Here is a 20,584-nt window from a genome sequence, read left to right on the forward strand (position 1 = left end):
TGACAACGACAACACAATGACCCAAAACCTATGGGATGCCGTAAAAGCAGTTCTAAGCAGTTTGAGATTTCATCCATTCTGTAGCCCATGGATCAAGGAGTACTTTTGACTTTCAAGTATTATTATTTAGGAAATACACTTCGTAAAGCTATAGCTGCCATCGATAGTGATTCCTTTGATGGATCTGGGCAAAGTTAATTGAAAAACTTCTGGAAAAGACTCACCATTCTAGAAGCCCTTAAGACTATTCATGATTCATGGGAAGATGTCAAAACATCAATATTAACAAGAGTTTGGAAGAAGCTGATTCCAAACCTCATGGGCGACTCTGAGGGGCTCAACACTTTAGTGGAGAAGTAACTGCAGATGTGGTGGAAACAGCAAGAGAACTAGAATTAGAAGTGGAGACTGAAGATGTGATTGAATTGCTGTAACCCCATGATAAAACTTTAACAGATAAGGAGTTGCTTCTTATGAATGAGCAAAGACAGAGGTTTCTTGAGATGGAATCTACTCCTGGTGAAGGTGCTGTGAACATTGTTGAAGTGACAACAAAGGATTTAGAATATTACATAAATTTAATTGATAAAGCAACAGCAGAGTTTGAGAGGACTGATTCCAATTCTTCTTTCTACCCATTCGTAGAAAGAAGTTCTACGGTGGGTAAAATGCTATCAGATGGCATTGTGTGCAACAGAGAAATCATTTGTGAAAGGAAGAGTCAATTGATGTCGCAAACTCCACTGCTGTCTATCTTAAGGAATTGTCACAGCTGCCCCAAACGTCAGCAGCCGTCACCATGGAGGAAGACCCTCCACCAGCAAAAAGATTATGACTCACTGAAGGCTCAGATGATGGTTAGCAGTAAAGTAATTTTAGACTCAGGTATATACATTGTTTTTTGGACAAAATGCTATTGCACCCTAAATAGACTACAGTGTAGCATAAACATAACTTTTATGTGCACGGGGAAACCAAGAACTTGGTGTGATACTTTTGATAGTCACTTTGTTGTGGTGGTCTGGAACCAAACCTGCGATGTTTCCGAGGTATGCCTGCGTAAAAGAACTGTTTCCAGACATTGGACAACAGCCTGTTCTGGACTGATCTATGGATGGGTCAGGTGGATAGAAAATATAAAGCAACTGAAGAAAATGGATGGTGTGTCTGGTGCAAGGAAGGGAAATTGAAAGTGAAACTACACGAAAAGCAAATAAAGTTCCTTATCAACATAGACAAAGATACTGACTCTGAAAAAATGGAAGCTGATGGCAGGTATCATCTGAAAATGCTCAGCATTCGTGAGTGCTACACAAGCTAATTAAAATGGCAACAAAACTCAAAAAGCATATAACAAAAACAGCAAATATTCCGATGTGAGAAGCGATCGAGCGCTTGACCCGCAGGAGCGCCTTGAAGGCGCGGTTTCTCTGGGCCTCTCTCAGGTCTTGCTTCTGCTTTGCAACATGCGACCGCACCCTGGCCAGGTAGCGCACGTGACCTTCTCCATGGGGGTCGCCCCCGCCCTGCTGGAGCCGCTGTGCATCAAAGAAGAGGTCGTTGCTGAGGTAGGCGCCCTGGAGCTCCCTCTCCAGCCCCTCGACCACGGCCATCAGCTCGGCCAGCTGCTTCCTCTGCTCGTCCCCGGAGGCCCGGTTGCTGAAGGCGCAGTACCTGTGCCCGCACTCCCGGACCAGGCCCCTCAGCCTGACGTTGTCTGTGTTTGCTACGTAGTCACGCAAGGATCCGTCCCCTAAGTCCTCCTTGTGGGTGAAGAGGATGACCGTGTGTCTCAGGGCTCTCGCCCCAAAGACCTCCTTCACCCTGGTCACGGCCACCACGTCCTGCTCTGTGAAGCGCCCCAGCTGGGTCACCAGCAGCAGCACGTGAGGCCCCGGGGCCGAGAGCAGGTAGCAGTCCCCGATGTTCTCGTACGCCTCTTGGTCCTGGGCCCTCGCCTCAAAGATGGGGGGCGTGTCCACCACCAGGACGCTCCTCCCATCCCACGTGCCCGTTGCGCCCTGACACTTCCTGGTCACCGACTGGGCCGCCAGCCTGGACTCAAACACTGGCTGGCAGAGGACGCTGTTCCCGGTGGCGCTCTTCCCGCTGCCTGTTTTGCCCACCAGGATGATCCTCAATGAGGACGAGGTTGCAAATAGCTTATGTTCTATCTCGCCTATAAAAAAAAAAAAAAAGAGTTTTTCGTGTTTTACTAAGTCAGTGATTTAAAAAAATTTTATTTTATCTTGGAGTTTAGTTTATTAACAATGTTGTCTTAGCTTCAGGTGTGCAGCAAAATGATTACGCTATACATATACGTGTATCTATTCTTTTTCAAACTCTTTTCTCATTTAGGTTATTTCGGAATATTGAGCAGAGTCCCCTGTGCTATACAGTAGGTCCTTGTTGGTAAAGTTAGTGATTCTTAAGATTTTTAGGTCACGGACCTTTCATGGTATCTCATGAAAGCTATGGACCTCTCTCCCTGCCAAACAGTGATATTTAAATACATACAAATGTTTGCAGACAACTTGAGGCGACTCTTGAATGGCAGGAAGCCCACACTGGGAGCCCGAACTTGGACCCATAGCCAGGAGTAAGAACCGCTACACTATGAAGGATGCTCCAGGGACTTCGTCAGGACCAGGGAAAACACAGCTTTCAGAAAGCTGGTCCCTGAGCTTTTCCAGGGAAGGTGCTTAGCCCAGTTTCATGCTAAATAAACGTGAGATTAGAAAGAGGTGGAGGATGAGAAGTCATCAGTGAGAAACTATTATCACCTCTCTTTCCCCCACCAATTAATTCCCAGGTACACAGGCTGCCAATCACATTCATCTGAACCTTGGGGGTTAAGGAAGTCTCAGATGTAAGAGCTCCAGTGACCACCCACTTAGGACCAGCTGAATGTCCCCGGGTTTCCTCTTTTTGGGTGGGGAGTTGGATGTTTGGACGTGAGCCTACAGAAGGCTTGTCGTTAAAGTCAAGGACGGAGTCTTGTGACGGGACACGCTGTCCCAGAACATACAGTTTCGATTGTAATACTTGGAATTAATGATGGAATGTTTTGGTTTAAAACTGTTTGCACCGTAACTGCTTTTATTGCTAACCGCCTGACTTGGCTGCTGTGAAATTGAGCTTTTCTTGCCAGCAGAATGTGAACAGGAAGACGCTGGGTTCCGGATGGCCGACCCAATCGTTCAAAATTAGAACGAACATCCTGTTACCCTGGGATATAAAAACCACACCCGTACAAGACTCGGGGTCTCACCCTGCTTTTGGTGAGGCCCCGATCGGTTTGCGCTTTTGTGCGTAATAAACGCCTATCACTAATCTACTTTGGATTTGCACTGGATATTGGTGTTCTGTCTTGGTTCTGATTCCTCTCCGAGGGAAGTTCGCAGGTGTGTGTGAGACCGCAACAGTCTGACAGATGACCCTGGATCGGTGGCTGAGGAAGAGATGATAAGACCATCATGTGTAAGAAATACATGCGTTGGAAAGATCGTCAATTTGGCTGATAGAATGACAGGAAATTAGAACAAAAGTGGTGTTGTCGAGGGTGACCCTGCATCAGAGCTAAAATCTTCAAGGGATGAAGAGAGCGAGAATCCGAGGATTTCTGGAGTTCTTAGGAGCTCAAATGAATTAAGTTGTTTTAGTCTCCTAAAATCTGTTATTGTTATTCCTTTTACCCTGTGTTGGTTCTTCCCTTTCTTAAGTATCCTGGATTTTTTTTTAGCAAACACGATCACTAAATCTTTATGGGGAAGTTTTCCTCTTTTCAGTTGAGTGCAGGCAGGGAAGGATATCATTTTCACAATTCGTTTCCAAGTCCCCTGACCTCTGACTTGAAGTTTCATTTCCTCATTTCCCATACATCACGGCACAGGGGAGCGCTTCACACTCCGGTGTGTGTGCTGTGATGATGGTGGGGAAGATAAGAACATGGTAGCTTCCTTTTCTTCTGCAGTGGAAAATAACTGGGTTTCTTTTCTGTCACTGTGTTTGAGGTGAGGGAGAGGAGGAGAGAAAACAGTGACTCTCCCCCGATGCCTAGAGCTCTTGAGAATTTGGAGGCTTTCTTACCTTCAGCCATAGTCCCGTATCTGCTCCTCTGAAGCCCTTCCATTCTCTTCTGGAATAAAAAAAGGAAAGGAATAAAAAGCAGGTGTCCATATGGGACTTGGTAAGGCCTGAGAACACCTCCAATTCAGACAGCCAAGAATAATTATCCTTAGATGAGCCGTTTCCATCGCTAATTTTCTAACTTATAGTTTACTTTCAAATATCCATATATAACTTTAAGCAAGCCAGGTGATGCTAGGTTATATTAGCACAATGAACTCCTGCTTTTTCCTCATCCTATAGGAAAGCATGAAATGTTTGAAAACAAGTCAGTTGATTATCTCCCCTCTACCTGAAAAGGCATGAAATAAAGAAAGTCTTCTTCTGTGGAATGAGAAGCAGGATTTTCTTTATTGTTTTATTATTACTATTGTTATTGGAATCAAAGTAAGCAAACTTGCTAGACTACAGAATAAAAATTGCCTTGCTGTAAATGACATTGGCTTGTTTGAAGTACTGGCCATTTCCAGCCCCAGAAACTCTTTGTACCAGATGGATATCCCAGTGGCAAGGAAGAAAGTACAATGTAGCTTCTAATGGGAGTGTGGAATTGGGGAGCCAGGGCTCCTTTGAGCACAGACATGAGAGGACGAGGTAGAAGACGGAGGAGCACGGCCACCACCCTCCCTCCCCTCTGAGCAGCTGGTGGAGAGAAGCTGGTGCCATGACTGAGGGACAGAGTCAACATTCAGGACAAATTCAAGATAAATTCATTTCCTGCTCAGTTTTAAACCACATGTCTTTCCTTGTGGGTCTCCCAATAACCACTTAAAAAATTTTCCAGAAGATATAACCAGAAATTGGCAAAACTATGGGGATAAATGTTTCATTCAGATGAGACATAATATTGTGTCGTTCTTCTTGGTGCTAGAAAAGGTGAGCATTAGAAAAGGCAAGCATGCAGTGTGCCACTATAATTAAGATGATCTCTGAGACTGTATTTTATTTATTCAGTTTTAAAGATTATGCAGTTCTGAAGCAAACATTTTAAGGGGAGAAATACACAGAGTAATGAAACAAATGCCCACTATTTGCAGTGAACAGATCTAAGTATTTTGGCATTTTCACTGCTGCTGTTTGGTTTGACTGAAAAAGTTAAAACATTACACATATAGTTCCATTTATTTATTTTTTTGACTCCCCCCAACCCGTCTCATTCTCCCTCTTCCCTTCAGAGGCAACCAATATTCTGAGATACACATGTATGTATAGGTAATATATAGTACTTTTTGGCATTTTAATCTTTTATGTCAGTGACATTATTTATGTAGCATTTTATCCAACTCAATGTTATTAACAAACACTTGGTGTGCCAAAATACGTGCTTGCTACTACAAACCACGCTGCAGAAGAATCCCCCTACACGCCTCCTTGTGCACATGGACGATTTCTCTGGGATATGTAGTTTCCACCTGACAAGATACTGCCAAATGTGACTCCAAGAAGCTTGTGCTAAGTCATACTGGCAGCAGCCATGGGTGAGAATCCCCCAATCTTCACCTACGCTTGGTGATATTAGATTTTTAATTTTTTGGTCACCCTGATGGGCATATCTTAGGATGTCTTAATTGGTTTAAAGGTGCAGTTTATTGATTAACATTGAATTCAAAACGGTTTTCATAGTTCATTTGCTATTCAGGTCAATTCTGTTATTTCTGCCTCTTTCACATGCTTCTGTTCCCTCAGGAGGGAAGAACAGAAATGGCCCTCATTAGGGAAACCAGCCCTTGTCACATGCTCAGAATTTATTAAGGCAACTTCCTTCCTTCCTTCCTTCTGCTTCTGCGCCACTTTCCTTTCCTTAAGCCCGGAGAAGAGCATTTTCCTCGCCACATTCTCCCACGCGCTGTCCTGGCCTCTGGCCAATAACACTCCAGCTTTCGCTGAAACTGCTCAAATCCTCTGACATCTTTTCTACTTCAGACGGCAGTTGCTATATATTGGAATCAATATATCGATGCGGAAAAGACGATGACGACAGTGGTGACAATGTTGATGATAACTTTACCATGGTAATAATCCTCTGTGCAGCCGTTTGTAATTTTCAAGTTTCTTTCATGTCCATTCTTTGAATCGTTCTCCTAAATTCCCTATGATGTGATCAAGATAGGTATTAAAATTTCTATTAAAATATTAGGAAACTGAGCCTCAACTGACCTGCCCACGATCACACAACTTCCATGGAGCTAAGACCAAAACATGGCTCATTTTGCCTGTGTATTCGCCTAGATTTATCAGGGTGGAGAAGAGATTATACAGTCAATGAACCTCTTGGAACACCACATACCATGCTGCCATCCATGGTCAGGACATAAACTGAGGCAGGCAGGCTGGAAGCTTACCCTAAAACTAACAAAGGGAACTGTATTGCAAAATCTTGAGTGCACGTTTTCAAAAAAAAAAAAAAAGATTATTCAAAGGTAAAATCGCAGGGGCAGAAGTTGCTCGGAATGGAAGTATTTCAGTTTAAAGCAATCTGGTGTTTTCCCATGACTTGATGATCAGTGTGACCCAAATGGAGCTCTGTGGCCTCACAAAAGCCAGTCAAAGTTCAGGTTACATTAGCAGAGGCGCGCACGGTCCTCCTGAACCGTCTTCTGAGTGGGTCAGGCTGCTGGGGGAGACACGTCCCACCGAGGAGTAGATTATTTTGGACAGATATTAACAAATAATAAAGTGTGCAGAGGCTAGTCAGAAAGAATATTGATGGAGATGCTAAAATGAGTCATAGAATATTAAAAGGACAGAATCAAGCCTAAGAAAAGATCGGGAAACATCCTAAACTCGAAGGAACGTGACACGTGTCAATCACATAGTAGACAGAAGAGGGAGAATCGGGAGTGGAGGCACATTTCTTCTCCACAAGGAAAACCCTTTAAATCTTCCCCCAGGTGGGATCAGGAATCGTGAGAGAGTCGCGGGCAGCATGCGGGCAGAGATTATAAGAGTATCTGACAGGAGCAGCAGGAGGATGTAGCTTAGGTAGGAGGTTGAAGCCAATGAGCATATAATGTACCTCCTGATTTGTACACTACACGAACCTGATTTTATCTTGACGGCACCTTACTTTATCAAACCATTGGAAAGCAGGCTCTCTCATGCTGTTTTAGGAAAGATAAAAATATTTTCTGTCTTCCTGATTCATATTCTCCTTCGCCCACCTGCCCCCTCCCTCTGTTTCCTGGTATTGTGATTTCATAACGCGGCTCTCACAGGAGCTTTAGCAAAGGGTTGGTTCCTGTACACACTGGAATCTGTCTGCCATACGGTCGAGTTCTACATCGTGTTGTAGGAAAAGTGTGGGTATTTGGGGGAGAATGGGCTGGTTTTCAGATCAATGAACAATGTTCACTGAGAGGTTCCGTTTGGAGCACGTGGCTCAATGAGGGCGGGAACATAATGACCCCGAACTTGTCCTGTGGACCCCTAGGAATAGACTCCCGGTACCCAGGCCTCAGGGGGCGTGGTGCTTGTCAGGGATGGGGCGGGGCTGGTACGGGGAAGTGAAGAGCTAAAACTGAGACGTCCGCCCCACCTAGTTAGGGCACCTGGTGAGTTTCAGTTTACTCATCTGTCAAATGGGTTGAGAATCTTAGTGAAGCTTTATGAAACCCCGTGAAGCTTATGAAAGTCAGAAGAGCTAAGAAGTAGGCAACTAGACGGAAAAGACCTCCACGCTGTGGAAAGCTGTGGGCCGTGAACGCGGGGTGAGCGGTTCCCGAAGCCGCTTCCCTCCCGCTAGGAATCCGCGGTTGCCCATAACGCTCACCATCGGCGCCCCGTTTCACTGATGGGAGAGCCCAGAAGTACGGTAACCGGTGTCAGATCCCACGAGAAATCAGTAGCCCTGACTCAGCCGCGGCCTCCAGGACGCGCCCCCCCTCCCCGGGCCTCCACCCAGGACGCTGGGACCCCCGCCGGGTTCCCCTTACCAGGCGCGGCGCTGCGGGCTGGGTGCCGGCGGGTTGGCGCGAGCGCGCGGCCTAAGGTTCCAGGGCACGGCTGCAGGGCAAGAAGGAAAATGGGGCTGACGGAGTGCGCCCCCTGTCCCCGCAGTTGGGGACACCCCCTCCGGATGGGGCGAAACTGCTGCTGCGGAAACCGGAAAGCAGCGAGTTCGGAGCGTGCTTCCCCCCTAATGGGATGCTTCCTGTCGGAGCCCGCGATTCCCTCGCCCACTCCCATTTCCTCTTTAAGACGTGTGCAAAGAAGTGATGTTTGGAGCGTGAAAGAGAAGAACACGGGCCCCAATCCCCCCAGTTCCCCCGTTGCTAAAGAGCCCTGTTGCCTCCGCGGGCGTGTCGTGCTCTCCGGCCACCATTCCCGGAAGATCAACGTTTCATCTCTCCTGTTGAGTCCAAGTACCTCTCACTCTAACACAGACCACGCTGACCTGAGTCTCCCTGTGAAAGCACCTACAAAGAGATCTACTGAGAAAATTAGTTATTTTCTTTGGCACAGGAAAGAATCACTGGCTTTTCAGGAAGGAGGACTTGTCTACCTTCGTGCAAAGCTGGAGCCCAGATGTGGAACATGTTAGAATGGAGCCTTCCTCCCTTCCAGAAACTCCCCAGGGATGGGAGGCAGAAAGTGACTACCCTTGTCTTTTGTTTCTTGGGGCTGGGTGTCTCTTCTTGGGGGTGTGTGTGTGATGTTTGAGGAGTGGTAAGCAGTTCTCTTCAGCGTATCCATGAGCTATTTCGCCAGCAAGTGGAAGAATAGATCTTAGGTGTTTTCAGATGTAGTAAATCAAGGGATATACACGATTTAACACTATTTCCAAAGTAAAAAGGAGTGCCTAAAATTAATGGTGTAGAGTGAAAGGAAATATAAAATAAATAAGAAATGGGCCGAGAAGGAGATTGAATGTAAGGTATAAAAATAATGATGACCCCCAATAATAATTAAAACAAAACACTACATCATTTTGGAAGACAACTACTTAAAAAAAAAAAAGAGGTAAAAGACAAATTTAGAAAAAATCTCAAAATATTTTATTGCTGGAATAAACAAGCCCAAATGCAGTTGTATAAGAAAAGGCAAACATTGCCACTATCAGATGAAGGCTCCCGGGGCAGAAAAAAAGAGTCTTGGGTCATAGTCTAGCTCTGGCTTCCCCAAGGAGTTATAGGAATTCCTCTTCTAGGGAGTTCAATCCATAAGATATTCTCTGGAAGGCGTAGTGGCATCTGCCCAGCCAGGTGATGAATATTGAATATTGTACAAGAATTGAATATTGTACAATAATGAATATTGTACAAGACTACGTAAGAGGGTATGCATTGTTTGAAATCTTCTGCTTGACAAACTCATCTTGGGGGCTTCCCTGGTGGCGTAGTGGTTAAGAATCCGCCTGCTGATGCAGGGGAGATGGGTTCGAGCCCTGGGTCAGGAAGATCCCACATGCTGTGGAGCAACTAAGCCTGTGTGCCACAACTACTGAGCCTGCGCTCTAGAGCCTGTGAGCCACATCTACTGAAGACCGCGTGCCTAGAGCACGTGCTCCGCAACAAGAGAAGCCACTGCAATGAGAAGCCCGCACACTGCAACAAAGAGTAGCCCCCTCTCACCGCAACTAGAGAAAGCCCATGCGCAGCAACGAAGACCCAGTGCAGCCAAACATATAAATAAATTAATTAAAAAAAAAGAAAAACTCATCATGACCAAAAACAACTCTCAGAAGTAAGTCAAATATGAACCTCTTTAGATAAAATGACAGTTGATCCAGGCAGCAGGGCATGGAAATATGAAAGAAACTTCATCAGCACACGATCAACGAATTTTTATTCTTGAAGAGATAAAAGAAAAGGTGAGGAAAAAAAGGAAAGAAAATGAGAGGACATGTAAGTAGTCGAGATATATATGTGTATATATATATATATATATATATATATATATATATATATATATATATATATTCACTCAAATAGACAGTTTTTGAGAAGTTATAGCATTTTGACCCTGTGTCTGGTTCAGGAAGCTCTTCCTATAGGACAATAAGGAAAAATAAGTTCCAATTCTGATTTGCCACGTTTTGCCCTTAGAAAATCACTTGACTCTCAGTACATTACTTTCCTCTTCAAATAAAAGGCTGTTAATGATAATTACCCTTCATACCTCATGAGGTATTTTTCATCATAAAATATTAAGGCAATAAATTGTTATTATATTATAGTGTTCTCTCTACAGCTTCTGTTTTCTATTTTATGATCAGTCTTATATTATTTTGTTTTATGATCTATCTTGTATTACATGTGTAACATTAAATTGTATATATTTTAAATTTTTTTGGCTGCCCGCGCATCACGCGGGATCTTCGTTCCCGACCAGGGATGGAACCCGTGCCCTCTGCAGTGGAAGCGTGGAGTTTTAACCACTGGACCGCCAGGGAAGTCCCTAAATTACATTTTAAAAACTAAAAATCGTGTCTTCCATTTACTTATGAGCCATGTTGCATAGTTCTAAATCTAAGGATTAGAAACTAGCAATATTTTAGAGAACAAATACAACTTTGACTGCACTTTGTAAATATATTTGATGACTAATCATGCCGACCTTATATTACCACTAGCTCCCAACTCTATACATAGAATAATGTGGAGTAGTTATTATTATGAAGAATAAATGCGGAGTATTCATGAGTGTGAAATTTATGTATTTATGAGTATGAGATTTATTTATGAGGATTATTATTATGAGAAGTTTCGTCTTAGACTTTTTGTTTCTGTACTATATTCTTATGGAATTTAACCTACAAAGTGCTTTCACTCATGTTACTTCATCATACATGAAAGCTATAAGGATTAATATTAATATATACATCTCAAGAAAAGCTGAATCCCCTTGTGCCCAAGGTCCTGGAGCAAGTTCATAGGGGACCGGCTTTGTCACACAAGCCCTCTGCACATCTCCTGCTCTTTCCACTGTCCCCCACAATGGTCCTGGTGATGCCCCAAGCAGGGTGTTTCACCCACGGATGTCAAGCCTTCCTCTGATCCTACACATTTCTATATGCTACAGTCCGCATGAGAATTTTACAATCCTAACACTCATATTTATTTTAAAAATCACATGTCCATTTACAAACAAGACAAAAATAATAAGCAATGACAGAAACTGGAGGGCATATGTGGACACCCTGACGTGAGAAAACGAAAAATGAAAGAACAAGCAGGTGACAATCAACCCCATGGTAAGCGAAGTCTTTGGCTTACAACGCACGCTCATACGCACGTGGCCCTGGATGGGCAAGCTGCGGACACAGGCGGTCTCCGCTACGTCGGCCCCTTCCTGGGGCCCTCAGGGTGTGGAAAGAGTGCCTCCATGGCTGAGAGTTCCTGCATGGGCCCAGCACGACGCTGAAGGCAGGAATTGATAATGGACTTCTTTTCCAGCCAGGCTTCACAGAGCCCAACTCCCTGCCCCACTACTATGGCCCTCAGGTACCCCCCCCCCCCACCCAACTGCAGGCCACTCTAAGCCCATAGTCATCCTGAGTCTCTGCAGGCCCTTAACCCGAGGTGGCATCGAAGTGCATGTGCATAGGCCCCTTCTCCACGTGGAGCTGGGATGGCCCTAGGATGCCTGCGCACAACCTCCCGGCCCTTAGCACCCCTGAGCCCTGGTAGTATTGGGATATCTGCCTCCTCCTGTATCCACACCTCCTAACTAGCACATGGCTGATAGAAAGACTTCCTTTAAAGTGTTCTGTCACATTCAGAAATATGGAAATAAACAGATCCTAGCGTTTGCTTACACAACGTAAGGCTGGCATTCACAGACTTATGTGGGTTGGCCCATCCCCTGTAAAAACCCCACGGTACAGCCACACCTAACCTCCAGTGCTCTGTGGCTCTCTGCCGATGACCCTGCCACCCCTCTCTTCTCCATTTTGAGACAGGCGCTTTATTATTATTATTATTTAAAAAATCCAGATAGATGACTACATTGAAGACATTGCATGTTATTTTCCCCAAATCTTACTTCATTTTGGACAGACATGAACCATAATACATGCTAGAAAGTTGGAAACTGTGTTATTTTCAGTGTAGTTACATTTAACTTCTTGGTACTAAGCCATTGTACTGGTAAATAAACCGATGTATCAGAAGTAAACATTAATATGTATGACTGTGACATCTCTTTCCTTGATGGTAATAAAAATTTACAAGGATCAGGGGCTTCCCTGGTGGCGCAGTGGTTGAGAGTCTGCCTGCCGATGCAGGGGACACGGGTTCGTGCCCCGGTCGGGGAAGATCCCACATGCCGCGGAGCGGCTGGGCCCATGAGCCATGGCTGCTGCGCCTGCACGTCCGGAGCCTGTGCTCTGCAACGGGAGAGGCCACAACAGTGAGAGGCCTGCGTACCGCAAAAAAAAAAAAAAAAAAAAAAAAAAAAATTACAAGGATCACTGAAGGGAGATATCTACCCATAAGAACCAGAAAACATCAAGAAGAGAGAGTGCAGGCTATGCTCTGAATGTCTGTGTCCCCCTCCCCAGCATTTACATGTTGAAAACCTAATCTGGAGAGGATGGTATTAGGAGATGGGGTCAGCGGGAGGTTATTAGCTCATGAGGGTAGATTCCTCATGATTGGGATTAGTGCCCTTGCCAAAGTGCCCCTTCCATCAAGGTGAGGACACAGCCAGAAGTTGGCAGCCTGCAATCTCAGAGAGGGCTCTCCCTCCAACCGGACCGTGATTTTGGACTTCCAGCCTCCAGAAGTGTGAGAAATAAATGTCTGTGGTTTCTAAGCCATGCAGTCTGTGTTTTTTTGTTTTTGTTTTTTAAATAGCAGTCCAAAGGGAGGAAGGCAGTGTCTAAACAAACAAACACAAGCTCAAAATAAAAATAGCTGTTTTCCCTTTGCTATGAACCCATTTTCTACTAAAAATCACCAGTCATTCTACTATTTTTCAAGAGAGGACCGAAACATCAAGCTCACTAACACGTTTTAAGGACGTTTTAAAATGGCACAACTTTATTTTAAAACTGTTTACTGGAGGAAATATGAAACTCTTGAAAACTGATTCCTTTGAAATCCCCCTTCAGACCCAAGTGTTCAGTTCCTTTCTTGCCAGGTTACCTGCAAAACTGAGTATCACCCTGTCACGGCCTCTGGCCGGTGCCTGTAGAGCAGGTAGAGCAGGACCAGGGCGCCCATTAGGGTGCACACGCCCAGCTTACGCCAGTTCCCCCGCGCCTTGGGCCACCGCCACAGCCAGGTCAGCGGCCAGCGCTCCCGCCGCCTCTGCTCGCAGAAGGCCACTCGCTCCGCCACCCTGCGCAGCCTCTCCGCGGGGTCCGCGCCCCCCAGGGCCTGCGCCAGGCTGTACAGGTCGTTGGTGTAGGGAGCGCCGCCGTGGTGCCTCACCAGCTCCTCCACCAGCCCCATCAGCGCCATCACCTGCGCCTCCCGCTTCCCGCCGGCGGCTCGGTTGTCGAAGGCGCAGAATCGGTCCCCACACTCGGCCACCAGTTCCCTGAGCGCGCGGTTCTCGGTGTCGCGCACGTAATGCTGCAGCGAGCCCCCAGCCAGGTCTTCCTCGCGGGTGAAGACCACGATGGTGCGCGTCACGATGCCGTCCCCGAACAGCGCCTTCACCCCACTCCAGGCCTGCTGGTCCTGGGCCGTGAAGCGGCCCAGCTGGGTCACCAGGAGCAGGGCGTGGGGCCCCGGCGCCGAGAGCAGGTAGCAGCGGCCTCTCTCCGCGCAGCCCGGGTCTGTCTGGGAGACTTTGGAGCTGAAGAGGTCCGGGGTGTCAATGATTTCCACGTCCCACTTGGCCCACCTGAAGCTGCCCGTGGCGCAGGTCCGGGTCACCGACGTCGCCCCGAGCCTGGAGAGGAAGCGCTTCTGGCCCAGGATGCTGTTTCCCGTGGCGCTTTTCCCAGTCCCTGACCTCCCGGCCAGGAGGAGCCGCAGCCTGGGCTCCTGCAGGGCAGACTCGCGGGCTTCTAAACCTGTGAGCACCAATGATCTGTAAGCTCCCGAACCTGAAAGCACATATCCTGGCACCCGGGTCCCCTGGATGCCTTTGAACAAAGGAGAACAGAGTGCTTCGACTTCTGCTTTTCGGACCAAACCTTTACTGAGTGCCCTGGTCGGAGATCTGTGAACTCCGGGGGATCTCTACCCGTCTATTTCTTCCCTCTTTGGCGTCACACATGCACCTGTAGGTGCACCAGCACCCGGTGAACGTTTCTGTAGAGGACATCCCTGTATAATACAGGCCATTACTTCGTGTGACATGACCTGTCATCCACACTGTGCATAGCTGCTCCCTATTGGACAACTTCAGTGGCCTCTGCCTTACTTCCCCAGATACCCTCTTACTGAAGATAGGCAGGAGGGCCAGTGAGCCTGGCCACGAGGGCTGTCTGCTGTCCCACACCCTGGGTTTGAATCACAGCCCCACCCCCTGCCAGCAGTGTAACCCTGGGAAGCTGCTTAATCTAAGTGCTAAACCTCTCCTGCACAAATGGGATCATTAATGTAGCGCCGTCCTCATAGGGCTGTTGGGAGGATAAGATGAGACCATCTCTTCTCCCCTCCCTCTTTCCCTCCTCATCCTCTCCTCTCTCTTAAACCTGCTGCCTAATAAGATACCTGGTTAACCCTCCATCCTTGTTCCCTAACACCTTCTACCTGGTGAGTCATGTTCCCTCTAGTATATAGTTGGATTCCCTCTACACCCCCTTCTGTGGAGATCAGAGGAGGTTTATTCATTTTACCTTAGGGACGGAGGTGCGGGTTAGTCAAAGAACTCAGTATCTCACAGCAGGTCAGGGGCAGAGATCTAGGTCAAATGCCAGCCCCAGGGCTCTTGCTGTTTCATCCCAGCATCGAGAAACCTCTGGGGCTTCTCTCTGTTCAGTGTTGAGTTAGCCCATCCCCCTTACTACCCAGAGCTCATACCTGGGGGCAAACACGCGTTGTGAGGCATGTTCTTACCATAGGCGTTTTCTTCATCTCTTGCTGTCTTCTGTCCTCTCATGATTCCCTGAAAGTGTCCCCAACACAAGTTATTTATTTTTTCATTCGTTCACTCGTTCATTATTCATTCGTAGGTAAAACTACCTACTAGGTGTCAGGCAAAGCCCCAAATGCTGGTGACACCACAGTGAAAATGTCATAGTTCCTGCCCTCTCCGAGCATCAGAATTTAGGGAAGACAGTGGAAGAGCTCGGTCTGTGGTTGGGACGATACTATGAGAACACCTGGTGAGCTTGTGCTGTCTTTTCAGGGCCTCGAAATGCACAGAGCAGAGGGGAGATGACAACACTTACTCTATGTCAATGAATAAGCTTTTGATGTTCATTTTCCCAGGTAATTCTACGTCAGTGAGGTAAGTTGTAGAAAATAAGTTTTCCCTGGAGGTTCAGCATCTGGGGGTGGGGTGGGGGGTTTGTCAAACCCTGAGAACAAGAAAGTTTGCTCACTGACTTAAGACCTACCTTAGGGTTGTTGGCCTGGGAAACAAGAAGAAACTTGGAATTTTGGTTTTGGAAATCAGAAAACAGACATATTTCCCAAGCTGACCTGGAAAGCTCCTGACTCTGTGCTCAGAAAACCACAAAATTTGGCTCGTCCTAATACGTCTAGGAGGTGGGATCCAGGAGGTGGAGGAGGGAGACCCCGAGCTCACCTGCCGCCATGAACACATCCAAGCTACAGCTACGTATAGAGCAACTCTCTCTGAGAATGACCTGAAGACTAGCAAAATGGCTTTTCCACAATCAAGGCTGTAAAGAAAGGACCACGTGGAGTCTGGTACAGGGGAGGAGACGCAATCTAGTTGGGACCTGAGTCCCTAGTGGGGACCTAGAAGCGGAAGGGGCTATCCCAGGCTTGGGGATCCTCCCTGGGGAGTGGGGAGTTTGAGCCACATACTAGGCACCGCAGGCCTGGGCTTGACACTGGGAAGATGAGCCCCCTTAGCTGGTTTGAAAATCAGTAGGGCTTACTGGAGGGCTGTAAGAACCTGACACTCTGGTCTTGAAGAGCACAAGCATGCTTGCTCTCAGTCCCAGTGCAGAGGCAGTACCTTGAAGACTGCCTGGTGCTCTGGCCAGCCTGCCGGGACTGCCCCAGAGCGCCTCCCAGCCCTCTCCAGGCTCCCATTCCAGCCCCTACTGCTCCAGCACTGCCCCCCACAAAGGCCGAGGCTGCCATTGCCAGTGGGCATGTGCGCACCAGGGAAGGAGCAGAGAGAGCTCCGGTGTGTGGCTCCAACCCCTCTGGCTCTCTATCCTGCCTCTAACCAAGGGGTACACACTGAGGAAAAAGTAGAGGCAGCTCAGAAGTGCAGCCTCAGGCTCTCAGGCCCTGGCCACACCCCCAGCCAAGGTGAAGACTGTCATCACATCTGGGGGAAGCCCAGCTCCCTTAGGACTCCTGCCCAGCCCCTTGGTCCTTGACTCCTCCCACAATAGGCTAACAACTAGCCCTGAGCCGAGGAGAAGCCCTGGCTGGCACCTGGCTCTGGCTCTAGCCCTCTGCCTCCAGCCTTGCTTCCCACCAAGGTGGTGGCCGCCAGCACACTGTGGGAGAAGAAGCAGTCCCCGCTCACTTCACGCCCAGCTCTCCCACCAAAGCCACTGGTGACAGGCACACTGCAAAGGGTTGCTACCCACAAGGACATGCCTTTGAGACCTGGACAGGTAACCGTTTCACCTAATTTCATAGAGACACACAGAGAAAGTCAAACAACATGAGAAAACAAAGGGATGTGTTTTAAATGAAAGAACAAGATAAAACCCCAGGAAAAAACCCCTAATGAAACAGAGATAATAATTTACCTGCCAAAGAGTCCAAAGCAATAGTAATAAAAATGCTAACTGAACTTGGGTAAACAACAGATGAACACAGTGGGAACTTCGGCAGAGAATTAGAAAATGCAAAAACCAGTCAGAGCTGAAGAATACGATAACTGAAACGAAAAATTCGCTAGAAGGAATTAAGAGCAGATTAGGCGATGTAGAAGAACACAGAAGACAGACTAGTGGAAATCATCCAATCAGTACAGCAAAAACAAAAACACATTTAAAAAAATGAGGAGAGTTTATGGGACCTCTGGGAAAAGGTCAAGTGTGCTAACATTCACATGATAGAGGTCCCAGAAAAAGAGAGAGAAAGGGGTAGAAAATGTATTTGGTGAAATTGTAATTGAAAACTTTCCTAACCCGAAAAGGGAAACAGATATCAGGTACAGGAAGCACGGAGCACCCCTGTCAGAATGGTGTCATCCGAAAACAAGAAACAACTGGTGTTGTTGACGAGGATGTAGAGAAAGGGGACCCTAGTACACTGATAGCAGGAATGTCAATTGGTACAGCCACGGTGGAAAACAGTATGAAGGTTCCTCAAAAAATTAAAAAGAGAACTACCATATCATCCAGCAATTCATTCCTGGGTATATATCCAAAGAAAATGAAAACACGAATTCAAAAAGACGTGTGCACCCTGATGTTCATAGCAGCATTATTGATAATAACCGAGGTATGGAAGCAACCTAAGTGCCCATCAACAGATGAATGAAGAAGGTGTCATATATATACAGACAGGTAGATATAATGGAATATTACTCATAAAAAAAGAATGAAAAAGATAAAAAAGAATGAAATCTTTCCATCTGCAACAACATAGATGGACCTGTAGGGGATTATGCTTAGTGAAGTAAGTCAGACAGAGAAAGACAAATGCTGTATGTTTCCACTTATATGTGGAATTTAAAATAAAGCAAACAGAGGAATATAACAAAACAGAAATAGACTCACAAACACAGAGAATAAACTAGTGTTTACCATTGGGGAGAGGAGTGGGGGAAGGGGCAAGATGGGGAAGGGGATTAAGAGGTACAAACTACTGGGTATAAAATAACTAAGATACACCAATGTAATGCACAGCACAGGGAATATAGTTAATTAATATTTTATATTAACTTTATATGGAGCATAAGTATAAAAATGCAGAATCACTATGTTGTATACCCGAAAGTAATATAATATTGTAAGCCAATTATACTTCAGTAAAAAGTAAGTAAATAAATAAGTCTAAATATAATCTGTGTGCTGGAGAGACTGGGATGCTCCCCTCCAGCTCTTTATGTTCTTGCCTCAAACCTGAGGCTTTTTGAAGGAAAATACCCACTCGAACATTATTTAATATAATTAAACGTTCTGTGGTCAAGTTTGCCTGATCACACGAGCGCCTGAACACGACAGCACAGTCTCTCCTCAGTCTACTCCAGCCTCATTCCCACCTAATCCCCTCCCCAGTCAGCCCCTCCACAAACAGCAGATTTCAGGGCCTTTTCCAACCCACCTTGTGGACCATTCAACCCACCGCACATTTCTGCCTGAGTCCTGTCTGTGCTTCAACGTCCGTGTCAAATTCTACCTGTTCAGGTCGCCCACCTGGTTCCTCAGGTAACTGTGTTCTCCCCCTATTGGCACCAACAACGAAGCAAAAGCCAAGGGAGAGGTTGGCTGAGTAACCTGTCTCTGGCCAAAGGACTCAGATGGTAGGTTTGCCTAGAGCTCAAGCCAAAGCTGTGGGTGTCTCTGCAGTAACTCTCCTGCCGCCGCCCCCCCCACTCCGTTACCCACCCCACCCCCATCACCCCACCCCCCCAAAGCTTCTGTAAAGTTTACCCCAGGGCTAAATCACATAAAGTGATTCGTTATTTTGTGTCTAGAAATCAACAAACTCCCTTAATTGACACCAGAGCAGCCCACAGAGCCCAGTTTGGGGTGGGGAGCAGATGTTCAAGTGATCACGTAGGGCAAGGGTTGAGGACCAAGTTCACAACCTTAGCTGTCTCTTGCACTATTGTGGATAGCGCTAAGGAGAGTGGAGGTTTTAGGAGGGTTCAGCTCAGATATATACAGAATTTTCACTTTGTAACTTGTTCTGAGGTTAGCTTCCCTTATAAGCCCCCAGGAATATCTTTTGCATTTGTTGCACATGCATTTGGGGAGTGTTCATTGCCTTCTGCAGTAGTTCTAGCAGAAGGACTAAGGGAGCAGGGAAGGAGAGAGAATTTAGTCCCAAAGAAGAGCATGTGCGCTGCAGAGCTCGAGAAGATTACCTGTTCTTCTGAACTTACTGTGTTTGACACTCAGAACAACCTTACAAACCTAGAGGCACATGAAGTTACCGTTTCTAGATCCTGCCCCCCTTTCACATACTTACTGGAACGCAGCTGCTCACTCAGCCAGCTTCACACAGGCAGAGCTCTTCCTGTTCCCCACAGGTCCTGCTCCGGGCTGGTTCCTTTTCCCTCGTGCTCACCGTTCCTGCAGGATTGGCGACAGGCTCTAACGCTGGCTCCCAGAAGCTCCTGACCTACCGCCTGCCCTTGGACTGTGGGTGCAGTGGGCGGTTTCCTCTCCACACATGGAGGAAGTCTCTGTGCCTCTCAGACCAGGAAGCTCAGGGAGGGGGGGCCCAGTGGTGATGACTTAAAGAGACAGAAACATTGGCCAGTGAGGTGGTGGGTGTGCAATGTTGTCATTGCGAATCCCACCCGCTGCTTTGGGCTATGGTACTGTTTTCCAGAGGTTCCTGTGACACCAGCATCTTGTCCCTGGCAGGGTCTATAACCTCAGTGGGGAAGAGCACTTTAGGTTTCTGAGGACTCGTTTTGTTTCTGACCTTTGACCAGCAATCTTATCTCCAGTTTTCTTTTGCTTTTCAGGCATTTTTAAAAAACAAAATAAAATGGCCTTCCTTCCCCAGGACAGGAATTTGAGAGGAATCTCTGAGTGAACCTCAGAGTGGACAATGCCACCAAAGTGGTCCTACCTGCTAGGAACATCACACGCAAAGTCTCATCATTCTGAAAGAAAAGGAGGGCTTTTCCAGCTATTAAAAATAGGACAGCGGCAGAAGACAGAAAATTTTTATACAGGGCTTAACCTAGCCATCTCTGGTAGTACCTCCAACTCAAGTGACTGTTTCTCCTCTTAGGAGGGTCATGAGAAAGGTGAGTAAAATAGCCAATCATTGTGTGGAGAGAAGTATTTTGGTGACACATGCCCTGGACCTGGTTAGATTATTAACAAACCGTGTGATCTTGCCTAACTCACTTCAACCTTCTGGAGTTGACTTTCCACGGATATAGTGAGGGGATTAACTTCATCTGAAGCTAATGGGCTGGGGTGTGATGTTCACCCATTCCTGCCAGATCTTTAGTGAAGAACCCAACTCCCACTGAACTCCACCTGGTCACCCCCCCCAACTCTGCCCCCTGCCCATACCCTCCAGCTTTATTGAGGTATAATTGACATATAACAATGTATGTGTTTAAAGTGCATGATGTGTTGATTTGATACACTTTTATATTTCAGAATGATTACTGCCATAACATTAGCTAACACCTGCATCATGACACATAATTACCATTTCTTTTTGGTGGTGAGAACATGTAAGAGCTACTCTCTTAGCAATTC

General features: G+C 46.7%; 1 protein-coding gene across 1 annotated transcript; it reads right to left on the reverse strand.

The window, feature by feature from the left end:
- Positions 1-1,292: 1,292 nt before the first annotated feature.
- On the reverse strand, positions 1,293-19,826 carry LOC309966667 (GTPase IMAP family member 8-like; the record flags this gene model as incomplete). Its single annotated transcript, XM_082846870.1, has 8 exons — positions 19,326-19,826; positions 15,084-15,132; positions 13,242-14,164; positions 11,343-11,418; positions 8,061-8,130; positions 7,576-7,618; positions 4,090-4,138; positions 1,293-2,179 (listed from the first exon to the last, which is right to left on the reverse strand). The coding sequence occupies exons 2-8, from the start codon at positions 15,124-15,126 to the stop codon at positions 1,293-1,295; spliced, it is 2,091 nt and encodes a 696-aa protein (XP_082702996.1). The 5' UTR covers positions 15,127-15,132; positions 19,326-19,826.
- Between the last annotated feature and the right edge of the window lie 758 nt (positions 19,827-20,584).

This window comes from Leucopleurus acutus (genome assembly GCF_964270905.1).
Source record: "Leucopleurus acutus genome assembly, chromosome: 9".
Classification (NCBI taxonomy): Eukaryota; Metazoa; Chordata; class Mammalia; order Artiodactyla; family Delphinidae; genus Leucopleurus; species Leucopleurus acutus.